We start from the raw sequence: 12567 nt of genomic DNA on the forward strand, positions 1-12567 counted from the left end.
GCACAGCTGACTGATTGCGCAGCAGACGACCACGTCGCGCTGCCTATTGTACCACACGAAGTTACGAATGGCGCTCGTCCAATAGGCACCGCGACCAAAGCATTGGCTTTGATTGTTCAATGTCTATACAGCGAAGACTTTCCGGTCTTGACACCAGCTCTCAATGTCGTTTTACTGTTTGTGACTCTGCTTTAACCCTAATTGTTTCTCCTTCTATAGATATGAACAACAATGTGCTCTGGAGTATGCATGACGTATCATTCTCTATGTCAGAACTTACGGTTGGCCTATATCAAGAACTTTTGAAAGTCTATCAACGATTATACTTTTTCCTCTTCGATGTGCGCTATGTGTATTTAATATTTATTTATTACTTTACGCATCTTCTGGCAGTGTAAATACAAAGAACGTTAAAGGAATGCCTAAATTTAATGTGCTTTACCGTTCTTTTACTTGTACATTTTCGATGTCGCTTACTTATAAATAAGCAACTTCTATATGTGATGATTGTGTATTATTATTATTTGGTTAGCCAGATTATGGAAGACTGTCGATATCTATTTCTTCTTCAAACTTCATCTCTCTCTTTGCAGTCGTGGGTTGAAAGTCTTCGCAATAGATATGCTATCATCGACCTCTGACTTAACATTTTTACACATCATATTGTTTTTTAGGTCCAATCGACACGCCATCATTATAATGTATATTATATTGTATTCTCAAAGTGCAACTATTGATTTCATCAGGTCTCGCTTATAAACTTCGTTGCGGCGCTTTGTGGCGCCGGAGGCATTCAGGCGTTCAAAACGATGAGAACGCTTCGCGCCCTACGGCCGCTCAGGGCCATGAGCCGCATGCAGGGCATGAGGGTATGTACCTCTGCCTCAAGGGATCCATTCCGCCGCTCTTCACACAGTGCGTTCCACATTAACACTCACATCAATACAACTTCACCATCACTTCAATACGCCTTAGATACATTCAATATTTAACCCTCTTCAAAATTGCATCAGTAATTTGAGCTCATCTGTTTTAACATATCTAATTCGATTCATTGGCCGTAGTGGAGAGTTGTAATTAGTAAATCATTTTGAAGTCTTCGATGGCACCCCTGAATGGCTTTGTATCATCATGAAGCGTGACATTCTCTTACAAGTAGACGAAATCGTCCAAAATTTTCATCTTATTATTTTGGTCTCCTTTTTCTCTTCGATTTTATTATATTTAGCGTAGATTTAATTTTTGTTATGTAATGTTATTTTAGATACTGCACTTTAGATTTTTCTATGTAAATGATGGTATGGTCTATTAGAATTGCTGGATGCATGCAAACTATTGACAATAGTACCATCCATCACCGCCCGCAAATGGTAAGTTATAAGTTGTGGTAAAATTGTTATTAAAGTGTTTCGCTTTGTACAGCATGCTTAGCGGTTTTTAGGCGTTCCTACTAATTTTAAGTAATATCCGAGTAGTTATTTCACCATCTAAAGTTGCATTAAAAAATAGAGCGAGTAAAATCATTGTCGAGATATCTGAATATTCAACAATCTTTTCATTATAAAGCATCAAAATCAGCATTCACAGTATTGTCACTTGTGCTTTACTGGCATGTAGAGAGAATAGGTAAACTACCAAAGTATTTGTAACAATAATATCTATTATAACAGAAAATGTATTCTAGGTGGTAGTGAACGCTTTGGTACAAGCCATACCTTCTATCTTCAACGTGCTGCTCGTGTGTTTAATCTTTTGGCTCATTTTCGCCATCATGGGTGTTCAACTGTTCGCTGGCAAATATTTTAAGGTGAGACAAGAAACAATTTTAAACATTTCAAATTATGCAACGCCTTTTTTTCTCTCGAGGCTAATTAGTTCTCTTTAACATTTCAGTGTGTCGACATGAATCACACAACACTAAGCCATGAAATAATACCGGACAGAAACGCCTGTATTTTAGAGAACTACACCTGGGAAAATTCACCAATGAACTTTGACCACGTCGGCAAGGCTTACTTATGTTTATTTCAAGTTGCAACCTTCAAAGGATGGATTCAAATCATGAATGATGCTATTGATTCAAGAGAGGTAAATTCTGACTACAAAATAATCTCATTATTTTTGGAACTAACTATATTTTATATACTTACGGCCATTCCCAATATTCGATCTATCTCTGGTTTTGCCCTACTAGAGATAGGAATAACTCACATTAGACATTAATGTCAATTGTGAGCTTTTCCTATCTCTAGTAGGGCAAAACCAGAGATAGATCAAATATTGGGAATGGCCGTTAATGTTATGTTTACATCGGTTACATTAGCCGAATTACTTCCAGCACTAAGTTTATAATAATTATTTTGTTGGGTCTTTGTTGTGGCGCTACAAAGAGATTTTTATGTTTCCAGGTTGGCCGTCAACCAATACGAGAGACGAACATTTACATGTATCTTTATTTTGTATTCTTTATTATTTTTGGATCATTTTTCACTCTCAACCTATTCATTGGTGTGATCATCGACAACTTTAACGAACAGAAGAAGAAAGCCGGAGGCAGTTTGGAGATGTTCATGACTGAAGATCAGAAAAAGTATTACAATGCTATGAAAAAGATGGGCTCCAAAAAGCCGTTGAAAGCTATACCAAGACCGAGGGTACGTTGCTTTTAAATCTACGCAAAGAATTGCATGTTTTGGCATGCAATACAAATATTTAATAATGCTCGTTTGTTTCAGTGGCGGCCGCAAGCCATAGTTTTTGAAATAGTAACAGACAAGAAATTCGACATGATCATTATGTTGTTCATCGGTCTGAACATGTTGACGATGACGTTGGATCACTATCAGCAGTCTGAGACGTTCAGCATGGTTCTGGACTACCTTAATATGATATTCATCGTGATATTCAGTTCAGAGTGCCTATTAAAAATTTTCGCCTTAAGATACCATTATTTTGTGGAACCGTGGAATTTATTCGATTTTGTAGTCGTCATGTTTTCTATTTTAAGTACGTATTATTTCATTGACATTCAACTCGTTATTAAATTTTGACCCTGTAACTAATAAATTAAATTTTACAGGTTTGGTGTTGAGTGATATAATAGAAAAATACTTTGTGTCGCCTACTCTACTGAGAGTAGTCAGAGTCGCAAAAGTGGGTAGAGTGCTTCGACTCGTGAAGGGTGCGAAGGGCATACGAACTTTATTATTTGCCTTGGCCATGTCACTGCCAGCTCTATTCAATATTTGTCTACTGTTGTTCCTTGTGATGTTTATCTTCGCCATTTTTGGAATGTCTTTTTTCATGCACGTCAAAAACAAAGGAGGTCTCGACGACGTGTACAACTTCAAAACGTTCGTGCAGAGCATGATCCTGCTATTTCAGGTAAAGTTTTGTTTCACATCGCCCATTAAATTGTGAAAACTGATGGGGAGTGAAAATTGGCAATGTCTGTACAGATGTCGACATCGGCGGGCTGGGACGGCGTGCTGGACGGCATCATCAACGAGGAGGAGTGCGACTTGCCGGACAACGAGCGCGGCTACCCCGGCAACTGCGGCTCCGCCACCATCGGCATCACATACCTCCTCTCCTACCTCGTCATCTCCTTTCTCATCGTCATCAACATGTACATCGCCGTCATTCTCGAGAATTACTCGCAGGTATGATGACATTTTTTGAAGAATAATAAAAATTATTTAATATCGCGGTGATAGTCTTCTCGTTTTATACTGTTTCTTGTTTTTGTTAATCTACTAACATACTCGATACTCGTTACAGGCGACGGAGGATGTGCAGGAGGGCCTAACGGACGACGATTACGACATGTACTACGAGATCTGGCAGCGCTTCGATCCGGAGGGCACGCAGTACATCCGGTACGACCAGCTGTCCGACTTCTTGGACGTGCTGGAGCCGCCGCTGCAGATACACAAGCCGAACAAGTACAAAATAATATCCATGGACATACCGATATGCCGCGGCGACATGATGTTCTGCGTGGACATCCTCGACGCGCTGACGAAGGACTTCTTCGCGCGGAAGGGCAACCCCATCGAGGAGCCGGTGGAGGTGGGGCGGCCGGACGAGGTGGGCTACGAGCCCGTGTCGTCGACGCTGTGGCGCCAGCGCGAGGAATACTGCGCGCGGTTGATCCAGCACGCGTGGCGGCGGCACCGGCGCGCACAGTCGCCGGGCGGCGAGTCCGGCGCGTCGGCGGCGCCCGGGCCCGGCGAGGAGGGCGCGCCCACGGCCGTGCTGCTGGACGCCGGCGCCGGCCGCGTGGTGCTCGGCGCGGGGGCCAACGCGCGCCCGCCCGAGCCGGCACCGCCGCCCGCGCCCGTCTGACCCGCGCTAGCGCTCGCGCTGCTGCCCGCGCTCGTGGACGACGCGCCGCTGCCGCTGCCCGCACCGCTGCCCGAGCTCTTGAGCCCACCCAAGCGCACTTAATTACTATTATTTACGCTAGTCGTTTCGAGTTCTCTGCTGCGGGCGAGCGACGCGCCGCGGCGCCGGACGGTCCGAGCGCGCGGAGACGCGAGCGTTCACCGGAGTGTTTTGTGTTCGCGCGGCCGAAGCTCGCGGGACGATCTGTTTTGCGACCGGAGTCGCGCCGCGTTTCACCGTCTAGTGGTTCGCTTCGTTGGGTCGTCCCGGTCCGCGAGGCGACATCGAGCGCCCGCTCGAGTGCGGACGTGCCGTTTTTCGTCGCTAGTATTATAAGATATCGGATAGGTGATAAACATTAAAGCTTATTTTTGTATTCGACGAAGACTACACTCTACTCGTGTAAATTTACGAGCGGCTCGGCGAGAGTGTCTCGACTCCCGCGGGGCGCGGGCGCCGCCCTGTTCCCCGTGGCGGCGCCGACGCCCGCCGGGAGGACGCCGCCTCCGCTCGAGGCATTAGTGTCCCGTGTATACGGACATCGCTACACTCGTATTAGTTTTAACCTTACTTTGATTGTGTTCGAACGCTAGCGTACACCTGTATACCTCCGCTCGGAGAAGCGACGGCTACGCCTATTCATATCAAATTTGTCCATGGTAGATTTTAGTAGCTCCGATTTTTAAGCTTCTCGCTGTACCGAAACGACGTCTCCTACCTTTCTAGTCGGGATCGGATTCTCGAGGTTTAAAAAATTTTTGCAGCATCGTCTACGTAAGCTTAGCGAATCGACAGCGAAATCGGTACCAGAGTTCACTTCCGTCCTAAATCAGTACGCATCATAAGAATCGAGCCATTTTACGTAATGCGCACGCGCACGCGCGCGCCCCGCGCGGATCCCCGGCGCGCGGGCGCGGCGCGGGCGGCGCGGGACTTCCCCGCCCCCGCCGCCCGCGCCATCTACCCGTTTCAGATTTTTATTGTCAGCGGGCTGGTACTGCTTCCATTAACGTTACTCGTGCACATATTTTCGGCGACGTTTTTGCATCGCAGACGTCTACCGCGCGGTGGACGCCGGTATATATCGCGGGACGAGATTCGGCCCCCGAGAGACGCGACAATTAGCAGTAAGATTATTATCGATAAACTACGAGCGAACGTCCCCGAGTCCCCGTCTACAGAGTGAGGTAGACCACCGAGATAGCAGTTATTTTTCGATCGACATCACCGCGCCCGGCGGCGGCCGGCGCGGCGCGGGCGACCGGCGCGGGCGTCGCGGCGACGTCCCGAGGTCGAGCTTCGTCGGTGTCGTCTTTTCTAGCACAAGTAAATTAATAAATTATAAAATTTTGTAAATTAACTTTTAAAGGTGATCAAATTTTCTATTTCTCTGTACATATTGCGAGCTTGCCCGCCGGCGCGACCGGAAGCCCGGGGCGACGGACGTCCCGCGCCCCCCACCCCGCCCGCGAGCCGCGCGTCGTTCGGTCGCGGGAGACGCGAATCGCGGAGTGCGAGACAAAGTAACGTCGCGAAATTTTAAAGAGTCAGTGTATCGTAAACTAAGAGAGACGCTTAACGTTTTGCACCTATTTTGCAATAATTTACGACTACGAATAATAAATATGTAGATACTTTTATAAAGGATTCGGCCGCCGATGAGCGCGCGCGGGCGACCTTCCCCGGCGCCCGCGCGCGGCCGGCGGTCGCAGTTCGGTCGGCATTCGATGTTCGCGGCTGTATGTCGTGGTGTTCACGCTTAGCCGAGCCTGGGAGCGACGGTCCGCCGCGCGCCCGCGAGGTGCCGCGAGTTTCGATGTTTCAATATCATTTTTGTATTAAACGCGAGAGGAGTACACAAAAATATGTGAACGCCTCCGTGTAGCTCGACGTAATCCGCTTTGTAAACGGTCGTGAACGAAGTTAGTGTGACATTGTGTTTATGTGACATTGTATTTATCGTGTAAACGTTCCGAGCGCCTCGCGGCGGACCGTGTCTCGGGGCTCGATGTATGTTTTTAAATGAAATTCGTTTAATTTGGTAAAACCAATTTATCTACTATTAGGCATATTGGCACAAAAAAGTTGTGTTAAATTAAGTTAGACAATAAGTTCAGATATCATTGTATTATTTCGTAATTCTTTAAATAAACTTATGACGAAAAAGTGAGTTGAGTTTGCTGAATGAAAAAGATTTAATTGAGTATTTATTATATATATTGTTGAAGTTTGTACAAAATAAATTAAGTAAACGATAAAATATAGAACTTGACTGCTTTATACTTTTGTTTTATTAGTTACTCCTCGGTCTCACCGAACCTATATTTACTTATAAGGAAGTTGACGCGAAGGCAGACTATTGTGCGGGATAGAAATACTCTAGAGAATTGATACTAAACATATTGGTTGAATGACTTGAATCATAGAAAAATATCTACTTACCTACAGAAAAACATCGACCGTCTACTTTTATTAATTTTTATTTTTGATTTTTTTTCTACTGATTTCTAAGCATAAAATAAAATTGTATGACTCTAAAATATATATATATATAAGTATTATCATAAACATCTAATTAATAATGATATTTGTAAGTAATTATTATTCTGTACCATTAATTATATTATTTTTATTCTTGAGTACAAGTTACTTGCTTGATTTTGAATTAATTCCGAACTGTCCGAAAACAGAATCATCCTGAAAAGAGATTTTGGTTAATACATATCTATTATAAGTTTAATATCAAAGTAATTATTGTGCTCTCCATATGTAACATAGATTTGTCAGTAATATAAAGTAGTTTTAAATAACAATGCATGATATACATTTTTGTCTTTACTGTCTTTTCCAACGCATAAAACAAGCACAAAACGTTGCATAGTATTGGAGTTGTGCAAATATTTTAATAATACCTAATGGGGAACAAAATTAAAAAAAAAGTGTGTTAGCTTGTTAATAAAAGTAATTTTACTTACATAAAATTATACAGTACGTCCGTTGACTACGGGCTACGGTAATACGGCTACGGGCTACGGTTACGTCTACGAGCTACGGGTACAGGCTACGTCTACGACGCGCTACGTCACAGGTTGCTACGACGTAGATCGGAGATTACATAGCGCTACGGCTACGCTATTAGTGTCCTCAGCCGGGCTAGCACGGCCACTAGTAGAAATGCGAAAGTATGGACAAACTGTGGACATAAACTTAAGGTGCCGTTCCGATCTTTACCCCGGCTAATCGCGACCGACAAAAATTCAATTAAAATGCCACTTTATGACAGACTATAATAATATATTATGTCATAAAGTAGGATATTATTTGAATTTTTAGAACTATAGTCTGTCATAAAGTGGCATTTTAAATGAATTTTTCGGAACGAAAAAAGATCGGAACTTCACCTTAAGTGTATCTCCACAGTTTATCTATACTTTCGCATTTCTACTGATGTCAGTGCTAGCCCGGCAGTAGAAGCGGTTATACGTTTCTCCGTTTGCGTCGTCAGAAAGAAAACGTATCGCATACCACAATATCTGCGTTGCATGGATGCTGAATTCACCCCCTAACTTTAGTCTAAAGCTAAACCATAAAGTTAATATACCTAGCGGAATAGAGAAACAATCCCGAGCTGTCAAACGAAACCAAAATTGAATTATAGTCTGTCAAAAAAGTGAAGAAATTAAAACGTCGCAATATCGTAGCAAGCACTACTATGTTGCCACTTTTTAATTTCTTCACTTTTTTGACAGATTATACATCTGTGTGTACAAATCTGCGTGTAAATGATGTTCCTACATACATTTTTCTTAGAACTCAAATTGTCAACGTGCCGATAAGTCCAGACTGACTGTCAAAACAGATGAAAAAAAGAGTTCTGCTACTTCAAATCACTCATCTCTTTCTACCACGCAGTGTTATTGATAGTGACATCTCGCTTGCTCAGCTCTTTGTTTCACTATTCCGCTAATTCCGATAGGTATATTAACTTTATGGTCTAAACACCTTGCGGCTTCACTTTAAGTAAGTATTCTATATTTTTAATACTTCGCTAGGGGCTGTACTTTGCTAGCAAATTTTAAATGTTGCAAACGCTGTTGAACAACTGTAAATACACAAAGTAGTTACGAAAAAAAATGTTTTTTTAAGAAATTACTTTTAAGTTTACTTTTAAAATGTCCCATGCTCTTAAATTACTTCCGAGAGCATGGGACATTTTAGTATGAAGGAAAAATCATTTTGGCGGCAAGAGATGAAACATGTGCTAATCGATAGTATGTAGTATGTACTATCAGAGAAGTTAATTCCTATGCAAATCGGGGACCTAAGTAGTTTGGTTGCGTTACGTCAAACCCAGCTGACAGATCACAATTAACATTGAATTGACATATTCGACCAAATAACGTTGGTCTGTCAATTGCATAGGAATCAACTTCCTCGATGGTACATCAAAATATAAATAGGAAATACCGAAATGCGGTTTTTTCCAAAATTTCCAACTTTAGGTATACCAATTAGGTCCTTTGCTCTTTACTACCAAAAATAATACAGCATCTTCACACAATTCTAATAACACATAGGTAATAATACTCTAAGAATTTTCCGTACTATAACTCTACTCGTATCAACATCATACCCCTCATAATAAAAAGACTTACACTGAGTTTATACACTGCGTAATACAATGTTTTGTTACTACAAAACATTGTATAACTTTAATTGTATATTTATTTATGAAACACAGTGTTTCTTTTTATCAACAAAAAGGTGTAAACGTAAGTTAAGGACGAGTACCTCTATCAAAATCGATCTGTTAAGATTTGCTGGCAGGCGAGGGCTCCAAAGCGTCCCTGTTGCAGAAAAAATCATTTATTATTCTGGATATAAACTACGTTCAGTGCAAGAGAATTTCTTTAGATACATTTAATTTACCAGAATTCTCGGTAGCCAGCGCAGCAGTTCTAAATTATTTTTTTGGTTGGTCCGGCAAAAATGTCACTTCTTAAGAGGCTCCTTTTTAAGAAGTAACATTTTTGACGGACCCCCAACAAAGAATGTTTTGTGTCTAAATTAATCGTTTCCATCGACCCTGTTTTATCGCATAAAACAATGCAACCCGGGTTACATCGTTTTGTAACAATATAGTCTAAATTAATCTACTTGATGTAAGCTTTGTATTGATTGAACCCACAAAACTTTTGGACCAAAATTTCGCTGTCCCCTAAGACGTGCTTTGAGCTAAAAAGTTTTAAACTCATTTTTTGCAAGTTGACGTGTTAGGCTAAGAACTCACGGCGCGGTTTTTTCCCGCGCCCGCCGCGGTTGCATTCTTCGTAGAATCCAGTTTTTTATGTAAAAAAACGAAAGCAAAACTCACGGCGCGTTTTTCGCCCGCGGCGGGCGCGGTTGTTTGCGGCTCCCGCTGCACCGGCGGGCGGCAGTCGCCCGCAGCCTCGGCGGTTTGCGCCCGCGTGCTCTGCGATAGTTTAGCGGGCGATCGCAGTAGCCGTACTAGGGAGCGAAATCACGACGCGGTTTTTTCCGCACCCGCCGCGGCTGCGGGCCCGCACAAATCAGCGGTTTCGTGAGTTCTGAACTAAAACCGCTCATTTGCGCGGGCGCGGGAAAAAACCGATCCGTGAGTTCGCTCCCTTACAGGTTACTGTATTTTGTCCTAACAGGGCCACCATCCAAGTGACAGATGCAGTTTTGCCGGGAATGTGAAATGGTGATGTTGTGTTTTTATATTATTTTCCTAAAATTGTGTTATCTGGGTTTTTAATGTGTAATATTGGTAGGATATTAACCATTAGATATTCATTATCGTGCACAAGTGTGGGAAAGTGATGTAATAACCAGAAACGTGCTCTTTTGTGTTCCCTCCAAAACTCCATCGAAAGTTTCAGTAAAGCTCTACCACTTTACTGAATCGACCGACTTGACTTCTTGGCTGTATTGACTTTATACTTAGACTATGACTAGACTTTAGACCTGACTGACCTGACGATAATATAGAAAAAATTGTATTAAAGAATATTGTTTTCCCGCCATAATATTATACTCGACACTGGCAATGGTTATAGCCGAAGTGCCATTATAAGAAAAAAAAAAGTAGCAGATGCTATTTTTAAAAACAATTGTGCTCGCGGAGTATCTACAAGGCCTTTGCCCCAGGGCTCCGCGGAGCACACTTTGAGTATGGCTGGCCTAGCATATTATATTAGCGCACGAGCTCCGAGAAATCGCTGGCTAAGGAGCGGACGAACCCGCATTATCCTCGGAATTATAGTTATTATTAATATAACCTTAAGGCTGGTTTACATGTATTAAGTTGATAAGTAGTCAACATTTTAACTTAAAGTGACTTAATTTTTAATAAGTGCCTGTCCAAACGTAATTCTAATTATATTGTTTAGTAAGTACTTAACTAAATTTTAACTTGCTACTTGCTACAAAATTTTGTGTTCACATGCAATTAATAACTTAAGTTAAAATTTAGTTAACTACTTATCAACTTAATACGTGTAAACAAGCCATTACTCTCACGCGCAAAGAACAATATTAAGGTAAAAGCACTAATGGTAGACTCGGAACTAATAGATGACACTTACGACAAAAATACCATTAAAATAAGAATTACTTTAATTATTTCTCAACACTATAAATTTTATAAGCTTCTCAAGCTATCTGTTGATGTGAAAAAATATATTAGGGACGCCTTCGGGAACAAAATTTTGAAATGGGATCAGTTTTCGTAAATAATGTGACCGCGTCAACACGCGCTCGGCAATTTCTTAGCAAATAGGTTAAGGCGAGGATAAACCCCAATTTGTTATTTCGCGACTTCCGGTTTACCTAGTTCCAATATAATAACGAAGTTTTAAAAAATATGAGGTATAAAGCACAACATTTAAAATACCTTAAACCATAAACATTTTAATAAAACTTAATACTTTGGCTGTAATTAATTTACAAACTTATCTCCGATAAAAATCTATTTCCTCGAAATATAAGTATTAACTAGGATAATTATACATTTTATTTGAATAAATTGTTAGTAAATCTATATTAAAAATTCTTTAACCGAACAATTTTGTTTCTTAATGTTTATTTCCAAAGATATTTAAAAAAAATATGAAAAATAGAGAAAATCCGCTCGAGTGACTTTAGTTTTATGCTAAGCTAAAATAAATCTTATTGCGATGCGTATACGCTTGGTCTTTGGTTGTGTGCAAAGTTATCGTTTTGGATTGAGATTAATCCCCGCCTTAAGGAAGGCGAAATATTGCACGTAACTTTTGAATACATTTATTTGATTTTTTGTAATTTCTATTGATTTCATTGGATTAATGGCCATGTTGTATACACTAATTAATGTTTATTTATGATTTTTATCCATTTTCCCTAACAATATAAAGGGTGTCTACTATTAGTTCTTGAAAATGTAAAAAACCTAATAGATGACATGGATCTCATCTTTTAGTTTTGCAATACATACTAAAGTTATTTTGTAGTTTATTCTACTGCAAATATCACCACTATTCTCTGAAAATATAATTCTATTAACAAACTAACAAATGAAAACTACTGTACCTAAAAATGGACATATTAGACCTTGTACTGATCTAAAAATCGATTGCTTTAGTTTTTTAACAGTAAAAAGAAAAAAAGGAGAGCTGAGAAAAGAAAGAAGAAAGGCGAAGAGGCAAGAGAAGCATGGAGACTAAAGACTGAAAATAAATTTGCTTGGAAAAAATATCTGAAAAATAAAAATAAAAGGAAAGTTAGTTTTAGCATGGAAGAAGGGATCTGGAGACAACGTGGATAATATTCCATATGCATGTAGTTACTATGATGAAGTAAATGAAATCTTTTGAAAAACGGCAAATAAATACCTTATAATAGGAAAATTTTAAAATGTAATGTAATGTTCTATGTCAACTATTAGTTCATATTGGTGTCTACTATTAGTGATATTCGTTTTCTGTGATGTCATCTATTAGTTGTTATGACTAAGTCTACAAAAAGACCAATAATATATTTTTTAATTGATTTGTCAGAGAATAATTATAATAGTTTTGTTTTGTAAGAGTTACTGAAGACATGGAAGAAGTAAGCAATCCTTTATTTTCATAAATATATATTTTATAACATTCAAATGTTTTATGTTTCCTTAAAGCGTCT

The 12567-nt window shown here is 40.5% G+C and overlaps 1 protein-coding gene across 1 annotated transcript in view; it reads left to right on the top strand.

The window, feature by feature from the left end:
• The window catches only part of LOC121734368 (sodium channel protein para-like), a 90266-nt gene extending 83632 nt beyond the window's left edge, over positions 1-6634 (top strand). Inside the window, 9 exon segments of the mRNA XM_042124932.1 lie at positions 747-869; positions 1685-1807; positions 1894-2088; positions 2409-2654; positions 2736-3006; positions 3080-3384; positions 3459-3662; positions 3781-4333; positions 4336-6634. Coding sequence (XP_041980866.1) covers positions 747-869; positions 1685-1807; positions 1894-2088; positions 2409-2654; positions 2736-3006; positions 3080-3384; positions 3459-3662; positions 3781-4333; positions 4336-4748 — 2433 coding nt within the window. The 3' untranslated portion in view covers positions 4749-6634.
• The last annotated feature ends 5933 nt before the right edge of the window (positions 6635-12567 follow it).

This window comes from Aricia agestis, chromosome 15, assembly GCF_905147365.1.
Source record: "Aricia agestis chromosome 15, ilAriAges1.1, whole genome shotgun sequence".
In the NCBI taxonomy this organism is placed as follows: Eukaryota; Metazoa; Arthropoda; class Insecta; order Lepidoptera; family Lycaenidae; genus Aricia; species Aricia agestis.